Source organism: Odocoileus virginianus, chromosome 19 (assembly GCF_023699985.2).
Source record: "Odocoileus virginianus isolate 20LAN1187 ecotype Illinois chromosome 19, Ovbor_1.2, whole genome shotgun sequence".
Lineage (NCBI taxonomy): Eukaryota > Metazoa > Chordata > Mammalia > Artiodactyla > Cervidae > Odocoileus > Odocoileus virginianus.
The window spans coordinates 48,907,925-48,932,185 of NC_069692.1; the positions used below are offsets into that span (position 1 = coordinate 48,907,925).

Below are 24,261 nucleotides of genomic sequence, written 5' to 3' on the forward strand. Positions count from 1 at the left end.
TCTTTCCTCCTTCTGCCCGCGTCTCCCAGCAGGATGCTCCTGGTATTTAGGCCAGGATAGCTGTTCCTGCTCCAGGACTCTGGCAGGGGCAGGGGAGTGTCCTGCATTGCCAGAACTCTAGCTGTGTTCCCACAGTCCTGGGAGCAAACACAGAAGCCTGGAGAAGAGTAGGACTTCACATCTGCATGCACCTCCAGGATGATCTTTGCAGAACACAGTTTCCCTCATCACTTCTCTCCTTCCTTTAAAAACTTTCAGTGGGTTTCCACGGACAATGAAAGAGTCTGAAATCCTAAAGTGTCTGTTTGTCCTCTAGTTTTATTTCCCCTTTCTCCCTTGCTCAGAGCCTGTGTTCCAGCTAAGCTCAACTTCATGCTAATTCCAAAATACTCTCTATACTTCTTAGTCTGCCTGTTTATACTTTGTGACACCTTGCAATTGGAATGGGTTTTTCCCCTACTTCTCTAACTCAACAACCCGTGTGTCCTCCTAGATACGACTGAAGTGTTAAGTCTGCAATGGAGTCATCTCTTATGATGCCCTACTCCTCTGAGAGACATGATCTCTCTTATTCTGAACCTGTAACCCTTGATCTCTTTTTGCCCCCATGGTGTGGATGCTGCAGAAAGGCAGGGACCTGTCTGATCCATGTTTGTGTTCCCTATGTCTTTTTATTCAAGGCCCACTGTAAGGTTATGCTCAATAAACATTCCTTGAAATGCATTGGATGGGAGGAATGATGACTTCTGCCATGCTGTTTCTGTCCACAATAACTGACTTCTCACCTACTATAAACTTTTCAGAAGAGTATCATGGGAGGTTATAAATATTATAGTTCTGGGGCAGAGTTTTAACACCAAATCTACTTACTGAAAGAGACATGTGTTCTTTCATTTTACATCATTAAATTCATTTTCATAGGTAAGTTCCTGCCTTGTCAACTACTTTTCACAAATTTGATCAGTTTTCCCTGCATATCTCAAGTTGGGAAGCTGAGCAGAAGAAATAGAACCCACTTCTGATGTGTCCTATGAAAGAATCAAGGCTAACTGAAATGTGTCTTTGAAGTTGTGTTCCCCAACTTTCCTCACCATTGTCCCACCAATTTCTGCCAATGCCACAGCAAAAAATAGTGGAGTTTTGGCATCTCCAGTGATTACACACGAGCACATATCTTTTCCACTTGGCTTGTGTTTCTGGCTTTTTCCGTTATACTCCACTACAGGGTCTACACCCGCATCTGGGTGACTCCTGGGACCCAGAGCTGGAAGGTGGCTGAGACCTCTGCTTTGGTGTTACTGAGTAGTGGCTTCTGGTCCATTTTCCCCTTCCAGGCTTCTCAGAACTTGCCAGAGCTTTTGTCTAGTGGGTTGGGTTTGTTCTGCTCTTGTGATTTTGACTGGGATGAGTGCCATGCTGATCTACCCCAGGTTTTCTGAAGTTTGTGCCCTCCTGGAGTGTGCGGAAGCCTGTCTCGTTTCTCTTGGCATCCCCTACCCCGACCCCATCAGCAGAAGCTTCAATGCAGAGGTCCCGCTTGGTGAGCTGCTGAGTGGCCCACCTTCCTGCCCCCCCAGGCTCTGGAGTGTCCCCGCCGGTGCCTTATGGAGCAGCTGTGATGGTTGCAGTGTGAGCAGATTGTGGTCTGCCCCTGTGTGTGAGGAGATATTTAAACCTGCATTAGAGAGAACTATAAACTATCCAGTGTGGTAAAACTCAATAGATTTTAAAAATATTTGTATGACAAAATTATCCTTCTAGTAGGACTAATATGATCTTCAGGTGTTACTATGAAAAAGATTTGTAAAAGCAACAGTCTTTAGGAATCATAACTGATCTTCTAGGTTAAACGTATTTTTGCCAGAAAGCGGCACTTAGTGTATAATGCAGACTAAGTATAGTGATAGTTTCCCACATCTGAAACTGCAGAGGTCCTGAGGGTAATGTTCGTTTTTCAGCTAGTTAGCATTTTGGGTAATCGAGCAGATGTATCAACCAACACAATCTAGACCACAGCAGAGTAAAGCCCACTCTTTTGGTAAAATAATTATGACAGCCCAAGTGTAATAAAATTGATTTTTTTCTGTGATATTTTAGAAGTCTGATAGTCCCATTTTGAAAGGGAGACTTCTGTATTGAAGTATCTATTTGTAGTTATTGAAACGAACTTTGCAAAGTAGCTGCTAGTGTTTGCTTATAAAAAGAGTGCCTTCTTGGTGATCAGTGATCTTGACAGAAACGCAAAAAGTGAGGACTAGAGACTTTTTTCCCCAAACACAACCTGTGCTTTTAAAGAAATTTGGGAGGTTTGAAAGGCCAAGAACATTTAATGAATCATTTGATTGAAAACCATAGTTTTGACTGATGTCTTTATTCTTAGATAAAACCTTGGATGAGCATGGTGGTTGGTGGTTTAGTCCCTAAGTCATGTCTAACTGTTGTGACCCCACAGACTGTAGCCTGTCAGGCTCCTCTGTCCATGGGATTCTTCAGGCAGTCATACTGGAGTGGGTTGCCATTTCTTTCTCCAGGGGATCTTCCTGACCCAGGAATTGAACTTGGGTCTCCTTCATTGCAGGGAGATAGATGGTTTACCAACTGAGCTATGAGGATGAGCATAGTAACTAGCATATCTGTGGTGCTTACTATGAGCTGGATATTGTTCTAAGTAGTTCATGTATCTATTTAATCCTCTCAAAACCCACTTAACAGATGAGGAAATAGATGAAGAGCTTCCCTGTAGCTCAGATGGTAAAGAATATGCCTGCAAATGCAGGAGACCCAGGTTCAGTCCCTGGGTTGAAAAGATCTCCTGGAGAAGGGCATGGCAACCCACTCCAGTGTTCTTGCCTGGAAAATCCCATGGACAGAGGAGCCTGGCGGCTACAGTCCATGGGGTGGCAAAGAGTCGGACACGACTGAGCGGCTGACACTACTGCTGCCAGCGCAGAGGGCTGGCTGAGCTGGTGCGCAGCAGGGCTGGACTTCAGACCCGGTCCTGGGGCCGAGTGTCCAGATCCTCGTCTCTGCCCTCCAGGGCCTCCAAAGTCAAGGCTCTGCTGGGTATCTTCTGTTTGAAGTTAGCTCGGCAAATTCTAATAACACGAAACACGCTTAGCAAATTTAAGAGTTTAGTGCTTATGGAACTTCTGCAGTGAGCCTTCAACAAAAGTCTAAGTAAAGCTGGTAAAGACATTCAAACAGAACACGACCCCCAACAGATTCCTGGGTCTTACCCCAGACCTTCGGCATCAGGACTGGTGGGCGGTGGGAGGGGGGGAATGGAGAGGTGGGGTGGTGAAGATACCAGTCAAATATATTTCTAACAACTCCTTAGGGGATTCCGATGAACAGGCAGAGTTGGCAATTACTGGTAGAAGTCTGCATCTTTTTTAAAGCTTTGATTGACGTCTTAAATAGAGATGGATTGGCAGATGTATCTTAACATGTTGGAGACACATATGGTGGCTCAGAGCACTCAAGAGAAAAAATAGAGCATTTTCTTAATGGTCTTCACATTTTCAGTGGCGGGATTTTGCCTTTTGTTCTGGTTCCTCCCAAATCTCTTGTTAAAAGCTGTGACTTTTGTTGTGACGTTTCTAATATCAGCCATGTGGCAGAATAACTATTTCCCTACCAACCTCCCTGGCCACATCTGAAAATATGGTTTCACTAAAGCTGTTCAAACATTAGAGATTTATCATTTATTTAGCACACGTGTGGTTACCAGGTTAGGGTGAATGGCTCTCTGCAGGATGTATTTAATTTAACCTGTTTTTTTAAAGATTACTGTTTCTGTCTTGATTGCTCATGCTCATCTTAGTTACAGGTGAAATTAAAGAACTAAGGGGAAGAATATGCATGTTTTTAGAACACATAGAACTCTTAAGAATGGCCCTGACAATATCTTGCCCTAACTTTTGTAGCTGTTTGGTCATTGTGAAAATAAACATTAACTTTTTTTCACAGTGAAATAATTTCTATAGAAATGCCTAAGTTGGGAATGGCAAAGGATTTATAGGATGGAAGTAGAATAAAAATAAAGACCCACATGCCATGTATTTGTGCAGGGGTAGGAGAGTGACTGCTCAACATTTCACCCACCCCTCCCGCAGTCCTATGTGTGTGGCCCTGTCGTGGCTGTGGGTCAGCAGAGTGGGCTACCTAGACTGGGTTCTGAGCTCTTCATTGGTTTTACCAAGGGCTGCCAGGGCTTGGAAAAGACTAGGAACTGAATAATAACAGCTCATGAAAGACAGAGAAAATAAGGTTCCAGCAGAGAGAATCTTTGCCTTTGCCTGAAAAGATGATTAATCTCTCCAAAAAGTAAGTGAAAGGTTACATAATCCTTTATTTACATTTAGCCCTTTGGTTTGTGGAAGACAAAAAAAGGTGTATCAATCATCTTTGTCTTGGATAGGATGGCATAATGGTTCATTTACTTAGAAATGAATACTTGAGGTTGTGTCAAGAACCTTGCTTTCCCTTTCTGACACAGTTAATTATGTTTTCCACCAGTGACTATTAATTGTTCTGTGAATTAAAGTCATTTTATCCCAATGATATTTAGGATCTTAATCAGGGTGCAATTCAGAAATAATTAGAAGATGCCAACAGAGTTGATATACTGAAGAAAATCTACCTGGAACTTCAAAGTGCTGGAGCAAAGTGATGGGGTGAAGCCCAACCTTTATGTGTAGAGACACAGAGAAGAATCTATCACAGTGGCTGGCTTTCACTTGACTTGCCTCTTTCCAGTATCTGTTCTCATGAGGCACTGCTTTGGGCTTCCAGGCTGCTCACAAGGGTTAAGGACCAATGTGTCATTCAAACTCACACATTAGACAGAACATTCATATGAAAGTTTTTGTAAAGCACTTCACTGTCCTTCACTGTCTCTTGGAGTTTGCTCAAACTCATGTCTGTTGAGTCAGTGATTGCATCCAACCATCCTCTGTCACTCCCTTCTCTTCCTCTCCTCAATCCTTCCCAGCCTCAGCGTCTTTTCCAGTGAGCTTGCTGCTCTTCGCATTAGGTGGCCTAAGTATTGGAGCTTCAGCTTTAGCTTAAAGGATTTAAGAGCATTTTGTTTAAATCACCTATAAGTCATAAGGAATGGTAGTCATGAAATTATAGCTCATAGAGGCTTGTAATTTGGCAGACATTTCTTGATCCTTTAGAGCAACTGAAAATGCAGAAAGTTTATGGACTTTGACATTTTGTTCTTTTTATAGATGAATACATAGCGTATGGGTCAGATCAGGATAATCTTATCAGAAGCACTTATAAATATCAAGCATTAATATGAAGTTGTCATATCATTTTAAACACAAACAAACTCAAAAGACTACCTTCATTTTTATGTACATCATCCAGGAAATGTAATTATTTATCCAGCAACCTCAGTGTTCAGCTTAGTTGAACATTCATTAGAAATGAAACACGCTTTTAACAGATTTCATAAAAGTGTATGAAGTTCTCAGGGAAAGAAATTGAAGAGTTCATGTGATTCCTTTTCTCAAAGGGCTTACTTAGCATTCCCAATAAAAAATTGAAATTGGTTCACAGAATGAAATTAGTGTTCTTTTGGTGCAACTACATTATAAATTGTACTTTCCAAAGTCTTTAATCTTTTAAGACATATGTAGAATGAGTGGAGTGAAGAATTATTTCAGAAACTTTATAAATTTCTTCTATGTATGTCTTTTTGAAGTTGCAGAGGTAATTTAAAGGCAAACATCTCTGTCCTGTGTCTTTTCCACTCTTTTGAGGTTCAAGATCATTTGCCAGCTACTGCTTTAAAATGTACTGTAGACCTGAAATTTACTCTGGGTTTTAGACAATTATGTGGAATTCAAAATTTTACTATGCCTGTACCTCTAGAACACATAGTCTAAATGAGAGGAAAAAGCGTATACACAAATAAACGTAATCTAAGTTGGATGGTGATGTACGTGCTGAAAATTCCTATTTGCCACTTCCTGTAGATGTTTCAGGAGTGATGTCTATTGAACATGTCTATTGTCTGTTCACAGTGAGCAGCATTAGGCCTGTCAGGGCTCAGGAGGAACACGAGGAGGCTGCAGACAGTTTATATAAAGGTCTCTGCCTTCAGTTGAGGACGGGGAGAATGCTTCGGTGACCTTTGTGTATGTGTAAACACAAACCTAGGTAGCTTGGTTGCTTTGTTGATGTAGTAATCATGCATCTGCATTTCGGCAGACTGCCTGGTTGACTGTCCTGCTCGTGTATTTCTAGGGCAGCAGAGGTGAAGTAGGACCAGTGGGACCCCCAGGGCCACCGGGTAAACTGGTAAGTGATATTTCTAGTCCTCAGCAGTGGATTTGCTTTATGCAAAACATAGTAAAATTTTAAAAAGAGCAAAGAGAGAAAACCAATTTGCAATGAGTAATGGAATCATCCTTGTTTGGTTTTTGTTCCTATGTGAATGTGTGAAATGTAAATGGGGAATTCAAATTAAATCTAGGAGACCCTCAGAGGGTATTTTAATCAGTGTGGTTTGTAGCATTTATTTTAAAACTGGGGGAGATACGAAGTGCTCCATTTGGCCATGGTTGTTCTTGGACTGGGAGAGAACCGTGTGTGAAAGCTGCCTTTCATTTCTCCAGCGGTGATGTTTACACAGCTGGGGAGGCAGGGATTCAGCTCAAAGAGCCCTTCCTTGTTGGGAAGGTGTGCAAGCCTGGGAATCAGGGAGCTCAGAAGCGGGATGGAGGAAGGACTGACTGTCTTCTCCTGGGAGAGTGGGAAGTCTGAGCAGCAGCCTTAAACTAACCGCAGCACTTTTATTATAGGCGTGAGTTACGTCTGGTGTGTGTGCTGTCAGCGTCACAGTAACAGCGGGTCTGGGGATGTGTTTTATTTCAGGGTTCTCTTGGCAGCCCCGGCCTTCCTGGCTTGCCTGGCCCCCCTGGACTTCCTGGGATGAAAGGTGACAGGGTAAGATACCCAGCCCTCTGGAAAGTTCCCTATTTGGAAGGGTGATTTCTACTATGTTGAGAAACCAAGCTTGCTTTTGGCCCAAGGGAGAATTTTTCTAGGCATTGCCATAGAGAGCTGTCAAGAAAGATTTCTAAAATTACGGAGAGTTGAGATTAAGAAGCAAAAAAATCTATTAATCATTTATCAGAAGGGAAAAAATAAAAGCCGAGTAAAGGAAAAATTTCAGCTGTAATCACACTTCCTATTCAGTTCTCAATTTCTGCTCTTACTAGTCACATTTTACATGGATGTGGTCAGAGGGCAGTTCAGGTCGCTAGTGATTTTGGATGGTTGTCAGTTTCTCCAGGTCTGATGCAACTCTGCCTAGAGAATGAGGAGATGGAGATTATTCATCCTTGTTCCTGTTCACCAGCCCAGTAGGGGAGTTGGTTCACTTGAGATTGTATAGTTAAAAACCTCAAAATATTGAAAAAGCGTGTTTTATTCATTGCAGGGTGTAGTTGGTGAACCCGGTCCAAAGGGTGAACAGGTAGGTTCCGGCGTCGGAATCCTGTGAAACGTGTGTTTAATGTGTGCTAATGTGTTTCACCAGCAGGGGGCATGGGCTGATCTGCCGGCGTGGGTAAAATGTGGAGGCTCCAAGAGCTTTATTTATTGAAATTAATTAATGTATTTTAATTGGAGGCTGATTACTTTACAATACTGTAGTAGTCTTTGCCATACATTGACATGAATCAGCCATGGGTGTACATGTGTCCCCCATCCGGAACCCCCCTCCCACCTCCCTCCCCATCCCAACCCTCAGGGTCGTCCCAGTGCAATGGCCCTGAGCGCCCTGTATAGTGAGTGAGACCCAGGGTCTAATTAGGTTTGTAACCTTATCTACTGTTTTAATAATCCAAGTTAACAGTGGCCCTGCCTTCCAGAATGCACACTATCCTTCCTTTGAAAAGAGGGGCCCTCTCTCTCGTTCACCAGATGGGTTTACTCCAGTGATGGAGCCTCCATAGCCTCATCACAGTGTTCTAGTTTTTCTTCACTAAGAACTTAGCAAATACAATGCATGTGAATTAGAGTTAGTTTTTGTCCTGAGGTTTTTTTTTCCCCCACCTATAACAGCCCTTCTTAAGTCTTACCTAATTATCTAGTTGCTGACACAGTCATTTACCCTTAACTTTAGCTGAAACTCAACTTCTGGCTTTTCTCTGGTCCTGGGTTGGACTAGCCCCTGACAGCTAGGTTGGAAAACCCTTAAGAATGTGTCATATTTCTGTGTGACCTTAGGAGAACTGTGGGAACTTCTGAATTTTTATCAGTGTTGACTGGGTAAATTTGAACCAAGGGACTAAGAACTTTTAAAATGTGACTTTTAATTTTTAGGGCGCCTCTGGTGAAGAGGGTGAAGCTGGAGAAAGGGGTGAACTCGTAAGACATTTTTCCTGGATATTGGTGGAGCTTCACTGATTTTGAATTGTATCAGATGTATTTCCTTCTTCTTTTCCCTGGCCCTGCTATCCTTGCTGACTTCTTTCAGGGTTAAGATGTTTCTTACATAAGCTCGCAAACCACCCCCCAGAACTGAGCCACGGTCAAGCAAAATGCAGGGAAAATACCCCGGTGTTGGTAGATCTGGCCTAGAGCACTGGGAGGACAAAGTGTTCCCTTTAGAGGGCACGTTTGCTCATTTTTTTCCATCTAGAAATTCCAGGTGATTCTTATATGACTGCAGAAAATCTATGAATAGTGCCTATCATGGAAACAAAGCTAAAACTTTATTGTGGTTTATATTAATAGTTTATTGTAGATAGAAAGTTGTGACTCCAAAGCCTGACTGTGGGTGTTTTCCATGGTCTTTTGGAGTCTAAAACCAGCTCCAGAGAAGGCTTCTGCTGAAGCTCCAGGAAGGCGGGGAGAAGGTAAACAAATCATCACTGCCTCCAGCACTTCTGTCTGCTGGCTCTTCCTTCCCATTGTGATGGAATCAAACAGAACCTACCTAGTGTGGGACCTTACATTTGGTCCTTTGCTGTGGTAATGACAGAATTCTCAGAAAATAGTTTCAGAGGATTTTTAGTTCAGGAGAAAATGCTGAATAATATTTTATTCAGGTTTTTTAGGATTTAGAGTTAATATAAATGTAACATCTGAATTAGACAAAGCTGCCTAAACTATTAGATAAACTAGAAAAGGGTGATTTCAATTTTATATTCCACTGAAACTGTTCATTTTATAAGCTAAGACAATGTTTAAAAATCATCCTGTTTTGTAATGAATATGCACCAATGTGCTAACATGAGCTGAATTCATACCTAGAGCTAGTGGTAGGAGATATGCAAGTTTTTTTTTTTAAAGCATGCATATTTGATTTGATAGACTTTGAGGGATTTTTCAGAATACTGCTAGAGTTTCAAAAATGAAGTAATCTGATTTAAATGTCTATTATGTTTTATAACAGCATGCTAGTTTAATATCTTTTGACTTACATGTTTTAATTCTCGACACTTAGCATTTTAGGTCTGGATGGAACCTTGGAGAGCCCTGATTCAACCCTACTATTTAACAGACGAGTTAGCCAAAGGCTGGGGGTTTACGAAGTTTACACAGGGTCACGAAGTTAAATAGCAGAACTGGGACCAGAATCCAAATTTTGACTCATATTTTTTTCCTGCAGTATCAGGGTTCTTCTGTTCATGGTTTTCTATTGACTTTGGCAGCATGATAACCTTTTCAGTGTTTTTTAGTAAACTATCAAATGTGAATACATTGTTCTAATATGATTTCATTTTATTGATTTAGGGAGATATAGGATTACCTGGCCCAAAGGGATCTGTAAGTATAATGAATAGTAATGGTATAAAAATAAAATATCAATAAAGCTATAAAAACAGAATGCTTTGCTTTATGAAATCATTCTGTAAAATTCAATTCTAAAAGGACTTACCTTTAAGGAAGTTAATGTCTAAATTTATGCTTTAAGTAGTGGATTAGTCCAAAGGAGAAAAAAACTCATAACAGTGTAAATGGATCTGCCTTTTGACCTAACTACTATAAAGGAAGTTTTTTTTATTTTTTTTCATATTATAAATGGCTCACTGAGTATATATTGTAATTTCTTCCACAAATGGATTGTTTGACAAGAGCTGATTGTGCTTTGCAGTGACAAGAACTTAACTGAATTTCATTGTCAGTCATATCATTGCAAATATTTCAATAATTTTCATAATCTCCTATGTGTTCTAGTTGGAGAAGTAAGATATAGGCATGGTACACAAGAAAATATGGATAATTATTAGGGCTAGAAAATGATCATTTCATTCAGTTTCTCACTTTTCAGAAACTAATCTGATGTCCATAGAAATTAGATGTATTCAGATTTATATAATCAATTAGTAGCATACCTAGAATGACTTGCTAATTTGAAAGGTATATACATCTTCATGCAATAACAAATTTAAGATAATTCAAGGAGAAAGGATGAAGCTTAGACTTCAGTGTCAAGGGCATCTACCAGGAGCTTCTGTTAATCTCCAAGACGTTCCTTTGTCTGGAATCCCTGCCATTCTTCTGTCCAACAGATGACAGTCAGTGACATCTAGATTAAAAGATAAAGCTTACATATCTGTCCCTCCTGTGCTTAAAACCCTTCAAGAATAGCATTTGTAGAATGAAATCAGACTCTTGGCGAAGAATACAAAGCCTTCAGTGAAGCGGTTGCAGCCTCACCAGCCTCATCTCTGACCTCTCTGGACATTATCTGTTTGTGGTTCTTTTTACTTGGCATATGCTGTTTAACAACATGTGCTTTTCTAGTTTGGAGCACTCTTTCTCTTTCTCCTTTTGGGGCACTCTTTCTCTTTCTCTTTCCTTAGATTAGTACCTCCTACCTAAGCATTTAGTCCAACCTTCTCTGGGAGGACACTCCCAGCCTTGGTTACAGTGCCCTGTCTAGGGATTTTCACGCAACCTCGATATGGAAAGTTTTATATCATCTTTCCTGTGTTCATACTGGACTTCCCTGGTGGTTCAGATGGTAAAGAATCCTCCTGCAATACAAGAGACCTGGGTTCGATCCTTGAGTCAGGAAGATCCCCTGGAGAAGGGAATGGCTACCCACTCCAGTAGTCTTGCCTGGAGAATTCCATGGACAGAGGAGCCTGGTGGGCTACAGTTCATGGGGTTTCAAAGAGTCAGCATGACTGAATGACGAACACACACACACAAATGTACACACCTGTGTATATACAACCTCTAAACACCATGCGACAGTCAAACTTCAAAGAACATCTTTATGCCTTAGAATGGTTTAGGATTGAGAAACACCGTAAAGGGTAAGCCTGGACAGAATCTGATAATGGAAATCCTACCTCACTGTCTAGAAATAATCAGTAATGTTCAAAGGTGATAATTCAAGTTATAAAAGAAAAAGGTGGATGAACAATGCAGATGTCAAAATGAGTTAATTTCATTTAAATTTGGATGCAGTACTAGGAATTAGCTCTTGATTGATCACTTCCCTTCCCATCCCATCTTTTCTGTCACTACCCAAGGAATACTGATGAAATTAAAGTGTACCATCTGGGCTTCCCAGTTGGCACTAGTGGTAAAGAGCATGCCTGCCAATGCAGGAACGTAAGAGATGTGGATTCAATCCCTGGGTTGGGAAGAGTCCCTCGACAGGGGATGGCAACCCCCTCCAGTATTCTTGCCTGGAAAATTCCGTAGACAAGGGTCTGGCAAGCTATAGTCCCAAGGGTCACAAAAAGTTGGACACGACTGAGCGCACACACATACTGGGCTTTTTTAGAAATTGCTATACCTTCCATTCTAGTGACCTGACAATACCCAACTTTAGTTTCACAGCACATCCTTAGCTTTCTCCCTTGAGCCTGACTCTCAGGAAATTTTTTTAAGCAATAATTTCTTAAAGAAGCAATTTTGACAAGTTGGCTTAGATGAATATCTTTTTTTTTCTTTTTGTGCAAAGAGAGGTTGAAAAAAGCATCCCTGAGCTTTCTTAAGATGTGTCTGGTGGAACCATTGCTTCATTACCATTTTCCTTCAGTTTAAAACATCTGAATGTTGAATGAGTTGACTTTTCCTAGAGAAACGTTGGTATGAAAAGGAAGCCGGATGGAGCAGCTTTATGAATATCAGATCTAGAGCAGTGGCATTCCCCCATACTCTTTCACTTTTATCTTCTCATTTTTATTCTGTAAACAACAGTCACTGTAACTACTTTGTCAAATTCCACTGGAGGTAGCTTAACAAAAAAATGGATTAATTTCGTTTCTCTTTAAAACAGTTTTTGTAGATGAAGACTATAAAGATGCTTTTAGTGGTCTGCTTTCAGAAGAAAAATCTAACTGGTATATGGTTTCATTTTAAGGAAATAATTGATTTTTTAAAACATCTTTATTACTTAGATTTTTAACTTCCTGTATCCTTAGATAAATTATGGGCTCACTCTTTTTGTTCTGGTATCTTAAATGCAACATTTTAAATGGGTTGATTCAATTCATGTTAGTGTTTTATAATTCCTGGATACATCTGGCTTCCTCAGAATCTCGAAAGAACGTTATAAAGGCTAAATAACTTATGTTCTTGGAAATATCTTTCTTTTATGCTTTCTGTATTGGTGATACACAGTGTAACATGTCTTGTGAACTCAGTAGACTTTCTGTGGCCCAAAAGAGTTAACACGTTTTATTAAAAACGAACTTGCTGTTAGAAATGGCTTAAAATATGTAGAATGTGATTTTAAAATGTTATTTCCATTAACATTTCAAAATAATATCTAGGCCCCAAAGAAAGATCTTTACAATGTTTACTTGCATTGGAATTCTGAGAGACTGGAGAGTTAATGGTGTGGCATTACGTGTGTTCACCTTGAGGCTTTGTAACCTCTGAGCGAATGCCTATTGGTGCTTGTTAGATTTTTAACTTGGGAGGCAGAGTGTCAGTGCTTATATCAATCTGAAGCAGGCACCCCCCTTGTGTTCAGCTTGGACTTAACGTGCGCCCCTGTGTTCCAGGCGGGGAACCCTGGGGAGCCTGGCCTGAGGGGGCCCGAAGGCAGCCGGGGGCTTCCCGGAGAGGAAGGACCCCGAGGCCCGCCGGGCCCACGCGGCGTGCAGGGGGAGCAGGGCGCCACCGGCCTGCCGGGGATCCAGGGCCCCCCGGTGAGTGTGGGGTGAGCGCGGCCGGCTCCGGGGGTTTTCCTCTGGAGGCGCCGCCTGGGGGCTGGGGGCCGGGGGCCGGGGGCTGCGGACTGCGGGCTGCGGTAGCGCTTGGGAGGGACCTGACCTCAGCTCCGCTGCGAGCGTGGGGCCAGTTCTGTAAATCCAGCCACTGGTCCCTTGCCCAGCCTGCCGGTTTACCATTCAACAATGCCCTCTTTGTGGGCTTCGCTCGTGGACAAACTGGCTTTTGTCTTTTCCGTCCCAGGGCAGAGCGCCGACTGATCAGCACATCAAGCAGGTTTGCATGAGAGTCATACAAGGTAAATAAGTCTTCATGGCTTGACTTTTTGTAGGCTTTAAAGGGTGGGGGATTTTGAATAGTATTAATTTCACTTCTGTTCTGTATAGTTTGTTGCCATTTGCTTATAGCCTCAAGGAAAAATAGTACATTTCTGGGTCAGCCTACACACACGCACACAGACATACACACACACACATGCGCTTTCCCCCCTCCTTTGGAAAACAATTCTCAGACTCTTCCCCTTCTTAATGTCCTAGCCTTGGTGTGTCCCTGGCATTGACCTAGGCTCTCTCTGCAGATTATGTGATAAACAATTGGTAGACTTCTGCCCATAACAAGCTTAAGGCCATTATTTCCATTCGTGCACCACATAGGTAGAAAATCTATAACTGGAATTTTGCCAAAATGGTGATATATGTTTTCACATTTCTTAACCTTTATCTCAATTTGTCTGTAGTTATGGCAATCCCTATTTATTGTCTGATTCTAGTTGGAACCAATTCTGTCATGAAGAAACACTTCCCTTTTATGTGTTCATGAGATAGTCTAGCTTGTCAAGTAGATGCGTAGAGTTTTCCAGGATGAAATTGTCACCTCTATATTTGGAAACCAATATTGAAGGCATCTTATTTTGAAAGGATATTTCCATTTTAAGCATTTCATGTTGAGAAAAGTATGACTTTATGCTAACCCTCACTTAAATAAGGCCCACTTAGGGTATTCACATTTAAATGATTTAGAAGTTTTGGTGAGAAATATGTTTCCATTTCATTTTCTCCTTCACACCCAAAGCTTTAAAAAATATTGCAGTAGAATATTTCCCTTAGAGTATTTTAATGGGAAAATGTTCTTATTCTCTGGTTTTGGTAGATGATTCTTGATCTATTTAATGGTTCCTGAAAAAGCCTACACAGTTATAAATTTTTAAGACAGATTGTGACCATTCCAAAGAAGCAGGCTCTCTCTAATGTCTGGTGTATCTTCCATGCATGAAAAAAACTTGAGAAGGAGATTTATTAGCAAGTCATGAATCCTCAGGATATTTCACGTAAAGTAGTATGTTCAAGCTAAGCACGTGAGCCCAGATCTCAAACGGTGTCTCAGTACTAATTCTGAACAATGTCCTTGGCTTTGACACAGCTTCAGGACGTCCACTTCCAGCTGTGCTGAGCAGCTTACTTCCTTCCCATCTTGGGTTTTCAGATAACCAGCCAGGTTCAGGTGACACACATCCTTTTGGACACGGCTCAGTCCTAAAGGTTAAGGGTCTCTATCCCCTCCCCTGCCTCAAGGCAGCAGGACCAGCTCTCCCCCCAGAGGGCTGAACACAGTGGCATCAGTGACGCCTTGGGGTAGCAAGCCCCGGGGAAAACCAACTGAGCTTTACTCATCCCTCACCCCCAGTTCTGAAGCTCTGGTGACGCATTTTAAAAAAAAGGCACTTGAAATAGTTTGAGTTTCCCTTGAATCGCCTTCCTGTTTCTGACTTCCCGGCTGGTTTTGTTTACTACCTTGTAGAGCACTTTGCTCAGATGGCTGCGAGTCTCAAGCGTCCAGACTCTGGAGCCTCGGGCCTCCCTGGGCGGCCTGGACCCCCCGGCCCCCCGGGCCCCCCTGGAGAGAATGGCTTTCCGGGCCAGATGGGACTCCGCGGCCTCCCGGGCATGAAGGGCCCCCCCGGTGCTCTCGGTGTGAGGGGCCCTAAAGGTAAGGCCTTTTGCCCACGTGGAACCAGGAACACACACGCTGGCTTTTTGTTTCGGTGGATTCACTGGTCCTGGCAAGTGCCAGGTGTCTGTGATGTGAGATTACCATTCTTTCTATGGGGATGGTGAAGATTAAAGAGCTGTCATCTGGTATTTTCTTGACTTTGGTGTGTGATGGCAGTAGACCCAATACCAGAATCCAGGTTCCTCGACTTTTGGTCTGATCTTTCCAGTCATGCTGCTTTAGCCATAGTTCAAGATAAAGTTCAGTATCGTTGAGGTTTTTTGTTTGTTGTTTTTTGAGACCCTGAAATCATCCTAGAGTTATTCTAAGATGGCAGCTGGCTCAAGAGTGTTTGTATCTATTACTTCAACTAACGAGACTTGTTAGCAGGACATCAGAAAAATCTCATCGCAAGTTAAAGCTGCCTCCCTCTTCTTTTATTTATTTTTGGCCTTGCCTAAAATATGCATATGGGGTCTTAGTTCCCTGACCAGGGATCACACCTATGCCCCCTGCATTGGGAGCACAGAGTCTTAACCACTAGACTACCAGGGAAATCCCCCTCTTCTTTTAAAGAGTGGCATTGTATATCAGTTTTTGATGGATTTTTTTTTTCAGCTCTGAAGTACAACTGTATTCCTTATTTAACGTGTTGAGAGGGTGTGAGAGAGTTTGTTTCTTCTCCTTTTATTTAGAGCAAGTTAAGCTCTTGAAACCGGTGTCTTGTAGGAAAATAGGATTGTGAGTGTGTTAGGTATTCTGCATAATTTGCAGGAGAACTGGCTGCCTCAGATGGTGCTTGCTAGTTCAGATGAGTAGGTCAGCCTGCGGGCAGTGTGTCCTGGATAATTTACAGAAAGGATGAAAAGTGTGGAGATTCTGTATTAGGATGAGTGACTGACAGCTTTCTGGGAACTTCAGAAAGATGTGGTGTCAAAAACAAGAGAGGTTTCTGAGCCATATAGCAAATTGCCATTAGCTATCTATTTTACATATGGTAATGTAAGTTTCCATTTGACAGAAAACAACAAAATTCTGTAAAGCAATTATCCTTCTATAAAAAAATAAATTAAAAAAAAAAAACAAGAGAGGGACTTCTGTTTTTTAGACAGTGATGCTCCAATTAGGGATAAATATGGTGCAAATGGTCAGAGGTCAAGCAAGCTGTCTTTCTGGATCTGTAATTGAATGGGAGATGCATTTAGTTCACAACACCCTCAGTTGGAGCAGTGTTGTTCATTACTTTTTTTTTTGGCATATGAAGAGCTACATGTTGAAAAAAAAAAGAGCCCTAATTGGAGTCTCTTGTGAACTTGGCACAGTTGCCATGTTTTTGGAGGCCGGACAGAGTCACCTATGGAGAGAGCTCTGAGGTCAGCTTACAGAGCTGGACCTCTTTTCTGAAAGGATCCCTTAGCCATTCATGTCGGTCCTGCTCTGAGCTTCTGTTTAGGGATTCGTACCGGAGGTGCTCCCTGTGATCACACTGCACTCACCCACACACGTAAACCGTCCTAGGGAAGCCCATACCGTGGTCCGACTGGTGGCTTAGCTGTCTCTGTTGTGCCCCGGCCGCGGTGACTCCTCTGCCTGCGTGTGGTCACTAAAGGGAAACAAAGAGCAGTGATTCACAAGAGTGGTCCCCACGGCCTCAGCATCACCAGAGACCTTGCTCAGAAGGCAGATCCTCCCGCACACCCAGGCTCCCTGAGTCAGAGACTTTGGAGAGGGGCCGCCAGCAGAGATGTGCTTGTGCGGGGCGGTTGCCTGTTTTCCCTGGGAAGGACCGCCGTGTAGGGTGATGGGGATCGCAGACCTGTTTTCTCCGGCTCTAAGGAAGCCTCCATGGGGCTGAGCTTAACCCTGAGTTCGTAGGAGCCGGCTCCTGAAGTTCCGTCTTCTGTCTAAGGACACGACTTACCCGAGGAGCCGTCAACCTTGCCCGTGTCTGCAGCCTCTTCCCAGATACTGCGATCTACTTGGCTTGGTTACTTGGTGCTAAGTCACTTCAGTCGTGTCTGACTCTGTGCAACACTGTGGACTCTAAGCCCACTGGGCTCCTCTGTCCATGGGATGCTCCAGGCAAGAATCCTGGAGTGGGTTGTTATGCTCTCCTTCAGGGGGTCTTCCTGACCCAGACACTGAACTCACGTTTCCTCCATCTCCTGCATTGGCAGGCAGGTTCTTTACCGCTAGCGCCACCTGATTACTTGGTATCAGACTTTAAAAATATTCTGCAGGTGATCTGAATGTGCGCCAAGGACTGGGGAGCACTCCTGACACAGGTGGCATGACCTGGAAGCTTCCAGCGAAGCTGGGAGTTGCCGTGCAGAGTTGTGTCTGGGTGGGGCTGGGTGCGCTCCAGCAAGGGAACCTCATTTTGGGGTGAAGAAAACTATACTTCTATATTTGAAACCCCAGAAGTGTCTCTGGCACTGAGTTCATCCATTAAGCAGAGTTTGATCGTATTTGGGACTTCCTCGTTTCCTGCAGGATTCATGACATAACTTACAATCTAGAAGTGAGGCTGTTCTTTTCTTTTTTCTAGAGTACTTTCTCTCCCTGATCTCCTTCATGCCTTCCTTGGCATTGGTTCCATTAAAGCAGCATCATCTCTGAGTTTTACTTCTTAAGACTGGGATGTGGGCAGAAAGGAATAGTCAAATTTTCTATATAATTCAGTGTTGACAGACATTTGAAGATGTACGGTTCTAGGTAGCTGGACTTGACCTTTCTTGTCCTCCACAGACCTATAAATAGTCCTACTTAGCAGAAAACGCGTGGTGTTCTAATGCCCAAAGTTTAGAGCTCAAATTTTCCTTGAGAATAAACACTCCACCATTTGAAACTTAACTGTTCTACTGATCAGAGAAGAGGTGTTTCATTGCCGTTTTCTTCATCCTTAATAAGAGAAGGGATGGTGGGAGTCTGGGTTTGCCATAGAGTCACTTTGAGGGTGTTTTCCAGAGAAATTCCTCTGTAGACAAGGTTAGCTATTAATGAATCAGTTTTACTAAGCTTTTAACAGTTCAGGCTTTGTCTTAATCAAATTATGGTTTTCTTCCTTAAAAGTTACTTTGAAAAACACAGTGGAACATTTTTAATAGGAGCTAGTAGAAATAAGCCTCAGACCATACTCAAAGCTTCCATTGTGTTCCCGTATTTTGTTTGTTTGTTTTTGCCGACATGTTTTACACACTTTCACACAAACGTGTTAGAGCTGTGTGCTCATTTCATGAAAGGTGACCCCTGACTGGCCCTGGGTTCACGCTGCGCAGAATTAAATAAGTCTTTCTTGTCATAAATACTCTTTATAAATGTTTGTGGTTTGTTAATTTTAAGCCCCTTTGAGACAGGCTGTGTGTATTTTTAAATCTTTTAGTGGGCGTCAAGCAGACATATCTCCGTGTTAGTGAAAGCTAGGGAAAGTACGCCTAGCCCACGTGAGACTCACCTTTTCCAGTGTTCATCCTCGCTTGAAGATGGAGCGTCGATTATAGCTTCCAAATAGACAAATTCAGTAGCAATTTTGGAGCCACATGAATTTCTCCAGTTTCACCCACTCTGATCATAGAAAGCTGTTTTCTACTCAAAGTGTCTATCCCCTTCACACTTTACCCAAAGCATCTTTTCTCAGGTTTTTACATGTCCTTCTGACACAGCAGGCTAACAAAGGTGGGTCTGAGCCCCCAGGCCAGGTCTGCTGCGTCTTGGAGGGAGATGTGACCAGTGTTTGCCGAAGCAGATAACCCTGCGGGCGGCAGAGCCCGCACGCGGCGGCTGCTGCAGGCTGCGGGGGGCTGCGTCCCGGGCCTGTCGACAGCGTCTTTTTCCATGACTGACCGCCAGAAACAGCATCGAAGCGGAGACAAGGGTCTTTTCTTTAATTTGTAAAAACTGCTATTCTACATATCATACAGTGTTGTTTTAATGTTACCACGCTGTGTTCCCTTCATTCTGCAGTGTCCAAATATGCTGGCAATCCTATCCAATGAATTTTTACTTTCAGATCTTGTATTTTTCAGTTCTAGAATTATGATTTTTTGTTAAGGGTTTTCATATCTCTCCGGAAATTTCACATCACTTTACCTATTATATTCATCTTTTCATATGACTTGGTTCACACACACACACATATATGTATGTGTGTATATATATATATACACACACATATATAAGTTCCTTTAAAGAGGCAGTGGTCTTATTCCTTGCAAACATTTTGAAGTTGGTGTGGCTTCATGCTAGAATATGCTTAACTGTCACCATCGCTGTGAAAGTTGCATTTTAATTTATAATCCTCTCATGTTTTCAGAAAATGTGGCACTTTCTCACTGCCAGCCTTGACAATTATAGTGAAATGACATTTAAATTGCCAAGTTAACAAGAGAGCTTAAGCTGTTAGTTTTTAAAATGATAATTGTCATATCTTCCTACTCCAGTAATGTCATATTGATGATGAGTGTAAGAAAAAACTAGTTTATATATGAGTTCAAGCTGAACTTGAATATTATGTATTTCCTTACGTAATATTTATAAAATTTAAATTATCTTCAAAATGTTGATTCATCATATAAATGTTCACACAAGGACATTCACAGCTAAAGTCAAAGTATGATCACTAAACATTCTTAATTAGAGATTTTTGACTATTTGACAAATGCACAGATGGTTGTACAGATATTCTTCCTGTTTTTGTTCTGTGCATGATTTTGTTTTTTAAATTGTAACAAACCTGTCGATATTTAATGAGGTTGGATTGATACGAATATTTGGATAAAAAGATCAAATGCCGTTGCATCTTCTAAGGATGTAGTATAGTAGTAGCATGCTACTTTGCTAATGGGGCAGTAGAGGTTGTCTTCTACTAGGAGTAGTCATGTCTTTTAACACCTGTTAACTAAGGTATTAGGGTGTTTTGCTAATGAGGCCAAGTTTCTAAGTTTGGCCTTAGGGGCCAGGATAATGAATGCAGGGTTTGTTCTGTGGCTGCTGAATTCCTGAATTCAATCAACTGTCTTGCAAATGCACATGGTTGGTTGCAATCCAAAGTACATTCCCTATAAACGATGAGACAGAAATGAAATGTAGGCACTGTGACAGCACACTTTACATTTTGAAACTTCATTAATTTATTTTTGGTGATGCTAAATTTACATGGTTCAAGCGTGTTTAAATGTATAAAAAAGTACTTAGTGAAGAGTGTCGTGTCTCAGCCCTGGCTCCCATCTGCCTGGTTCCCTTTATCCTTCCATTAGGGAATCTCTGTTTTTAGTTTCCTACATGCCCTTACCAGTGACATTATAAAGGATCTATGAATATATATATATTTTCCCTATGTCATTTTAGCAACGAATCACATCGTCCTTTAGTAAGTCATCTGGGCCTTGCTTTTTTCACTTAACAGTGTCTCGGGCATCATTTCACAGACCTTCTTCCTAACTCTTCTTTACCCATGCATGATATTCCACTCTTTGGGAGTTCCATAGTGTATATATCTCTTTAATGGATATTTAGATTGCTTTTAAGCTTCCATTCAATTTTCTTTCTTTCCTTTTGAAAAGTAGTTATTTTTGTTTTTGTCTGCGGCGGGTCTTCGCCGCTTTGCACAGGGTTTTCTCGTGGTGAGCGGGGGCCGCTGTTCGTTGTGGCGGACCGGCTTCTCGTGCTATGGAGCACGGTGGGTGGGAGGGCTTCAGTCGTTGCAGCTCTGGGCTCTGGGGCGTGGGCTCAGTAGCCGAGGTGCTCGGGCTCGCTTGCTCTGTGGCGTGTGGACTCTTCCTGGACTAGGGATGGAACTCGTGTCTCCTGCAGAGGCAGATGGGTTCTTATCCACTGTACCCCCAGGGAAGTTCCCTCAGTTTTCTTTCCTATTGGATTTGCATATTTCTGATTAAACTTCTTTTCCTAGTTATTGATGATTTAGTCATCATTACAAATGAGATTTTTGCTCACTGCATCGTATAACTGGCTGTTGTTTATATATATAACAGATATTGATTTCCATGTATTTTGTACCTCGCTACATACTGAATTCTCTTATTGTCTATAGTAGATTTTGAGTTGATTTTCTAGGGTTTAAGAAAAACAGTCATGTCACCTGAAAGCAGGGATGGCTCAAACCAAATAATAAGAGTGATAAAGTGGGCATGTTTGTATTAATAATGTTCTGACTTTAGTGAAACTACTCCTTGTGTTTCTTGTTAATCTTTATGCCAGCTTCAAGGTTGAGATAGATGGACTTTATCATGTTAGGGAAGTAGCTTGGTACTTACTTTATTGAATGTTGTATCAATGGCTTGTCAGCATCTACTGATACAATCATTTGATTTTTTCCCCTTAGATATCTTATTATAATTAACTCGATTTTTGCCTTACTATGTACTTATTAAGACCTAGTTTGTGGCAACGTCATAACTTTTTGGTTTCTGTATATGGGCTTTGCTTTAAGTTGAATTTATGTTTGTGCTTTATGTTCATTTTTATAGACATATAGAAAAGTAACGTTTCTTTAATGACACACAGGTGATGCAGGAGAGAGAGGGGATCGTGGTCCCCCAGGAAGAGGTCCCAAAGGTTTGCCAGGAGCTCCCGGTCTCCCAGGTAAGGATGAAGGCAGGATGAGGTGGGAAGTGGTATCGAGCAGGTGGTCCGAATTAGATCACACTGTAAAGTATGGCTCTTTGATTACCTCTGCTTATCATGTGATAATAATGACCAGCATTGATTTTTGAAGACCACCTTTACGGAAGAGTTAAATAGTCTGTAAATCATGTCTGTATTCTTTGAGATAAGAATACATGTCTTGAAATGTTACTTTCTTAAATAAATACTTTAAAAATTGCTGTTGCGGCCCAGCCACAATGCATTGCTATAAAATGGGGTCCTGTCCATTTCTAGCTCAGGAGTAGTTTCCATTTCTTTTTTTTTAACTAAAAAGTCAGAGCAACAGGAAGACAAATCCAACTTTTCAGCTATTCATGTTGCACAGGGAATAACTGAAATTTTATTCTGAAAGCTTCTCCTTCAAACACCCAGACTCTCCAGAAACCCATATCCCCAAATAAATAAACCTGCACATTCCTACTTGGAAAAGTCACTCCAAGAACGTAGCCCAGCTGGGTAGACCGAGGTGACACAGTCGTGTCTGTGTGAGAGCGGCCGCAGTCCAGGCTGCCCCACGTGAATCCACTGGATGCGACGGCCAGTCCAAGTGCAGAAGCAGCCTCCTGGGGGCTGAAAGCCAGTTCAGGTGAAGAGCGTGAATAGCCTGAGCCTCCAGTAAACACTCTGAGTGCTTCAGGGCCAGGGCTCAGGAAGGCCCCCTGAAGTCCCTGGGGAGACTAGTCAGGGGAGGGGGCCCACACTCCCACCGTGGATCTGAAAAACTTGGTTGAGGGAAATCTAGCGAAGAAATGATCGTTTTCTAATTCTGCTGGAGGCTTACATAGTCAATCATGGCTATAATTGCAGCCCCAAGACATCATTGCTTTCTAATTATCCATTTCATTGCTCCTGGTGATCACTTTCTCATTTAAAACAATTTTAAAAAATATGAATGCATTTGGAGATAGCTCAAACGCTGCCTTTCTAAAATGGTAATTGGTGGGCCTGTCAAGATGTTTTCACAAGTTGATGAATTTTTGTGATTGGAAAAGGAAGCCTTTGTGATCAGAAAAGGAAAGAAAATCTGGCTAGAGTTGAGTGGGACCCAGGGAAGAAGATTTTAATAAATAGTAAAGTCTGGATTCATCGATGGATGTCTCGAAGAAAGAAAAGGAAAACAGACTTTACTGAGTGTTTGTCTCCCGTATCCATGGCAGGAATAGAATGTTTGAAGGCTAATAAAGTGACATTATTACAATTTACCTAATTATCCATGTATTTGAAGGAGATCCTGACAATTTCTCCTCCCATTTTGTTGACAAATTGCAGTTCCTGGATCAGCAGCTTGTACTATTGACACAGTTTACCAAAAATACATGATCATATCTGGTGACTTGTGCTTTCAAAGAAATCTGTTGATAAATCCCGTTTTGAGTTTAAAAATAGGAAGACGGAGACCAGCCTGTATTTGTGCAGTGTCCTGTGTCCCAAGGGGGCGTGTTATCCTCACCTGCAGCTTGCATGGTGCCCCTGGACCCTTGCTTGGCCTGGAAGGGGATCCGTGGGTTGCTTTCTGGGACACCAGTCACCCGTGTGTGGGCAAGTGGTCAGGTAGGGCAAATCATCCCTGGCAGCTCTGTGTGACCCTCAGCTGGTCTTCCTTGAGCAAATGATTACATTTTAGTCTTGGAGTTAAGACTTAAATCTGATTTGTTAAAATCAGATTTGTTCAGGACTCTGAAACCTGCCCTTTTCTATTTCCTTTCTGCATTTTTCCAGCCCTCACCCCTCCCTTCCTGGTTCTACCGGTCTTTCTTTTTCTGTGCTTTAGTTACATTTTCACTGAGGGGACATTACTCAGGGCAAACTCAGAGTTACAGATTAGTCTTTAAAGAATCGAGGCTAACTTTCCGAAGCATGCAGTTGGCACCAGCTGCGGCCTTGGTTTTGGGTTGGCTCACATCCCCGTGTCTATGCCTAAACATACTCAGGTAACAGTTTCCTAAATCCATCAAGTCCCTGAACAAGAGATTTGGGGGCCATTCTGCCTCTAAATCGAGTCCTCTGAGAGTGGGCCCTTGGGAGTGTGGGCTCTGTAATTCAGATATCTGGCTTTACACCTTGACCGTTACTTCCGAGCTTTATGGCGTTGGGCTAGTTCCTGACTGGTTCTGTGCCTCAGTGTCCCCACTTAAAAAAGAGTGATAGTAATCAATAATCCCATCTTCTAGAGAGCTAATTCTGAGAACTAAAGAAAAATCAATCCATGAAAGGAGCCTAGGACAGTTTCTGGCTGTAGTGGATGCTCCAGAAATGCCGGTTATGAGAACTATTATTAATGTAACAAATTCACTTTTGCATTTCAAAGTGGATGAAGTGCCGAGCTGACTTTTTCTCTAACTTCTGTCAGTTAGGGCTGCCCTGAACGCCTCAGACCCTCGGTCTGCTGAATCACTGTGACTCCAGACCACAAGTGCAAAGCGCTGGTCCCAGGAAATCACGTCA

At 42.2% G+C, this 24,261-nt stretch overlaps 1 protein-coding gene across 1 annotated transcript in view; it reads left to right on the forward strand.

The window, feature by feature from the left end:
* COL9A1 (collagen type IX alpha 1 chain) overlaps positions 1 to 24,261 on the forward strand; it is a 62,430-nt gene that overhangs the window by 32,448 nt on the left and 5,721 nt on the right. The window contains exons 23-31 of the mRNA XM_070450223.1: positions 6,259 to 6,312; positions 6,889 to 6,960; positions 7,457 to 7,492; positions 8,344 to 8,388; positions 9,760 to 9,792; positions 12,996 to 13,142; positions 13,408 to 13,462; positions 14,962 to 15,150; positions 21,676 to 21,753. Of these exons, the coding sequence (XP_070306324.1) occupies positions 6,259 to 6,312; positions 6,889 to 6,960; positions 7,457 to 7,492; positions 8,344 to 8,388; positions 9,760 to 9,792; positions 12,996 to 13,142; positions 13,408 to 13,462; positions 14,962 to 15,150; positions 21,676 to 21,753 (709 nt within the window). The remainder of the gene's footprint in view (positions 1 to 6,258; positions 6,313 to 6,888; positions 6,961 to 7,456; positions 7,493 to 8,343; positions 8,389 to 9,759; positions 9,793 to 12,995; positions 13,143 to 13,407; positions 13,463 to 14,961; positions 15,151 to 21,675; positions 21,754 to 24,261) is intronic.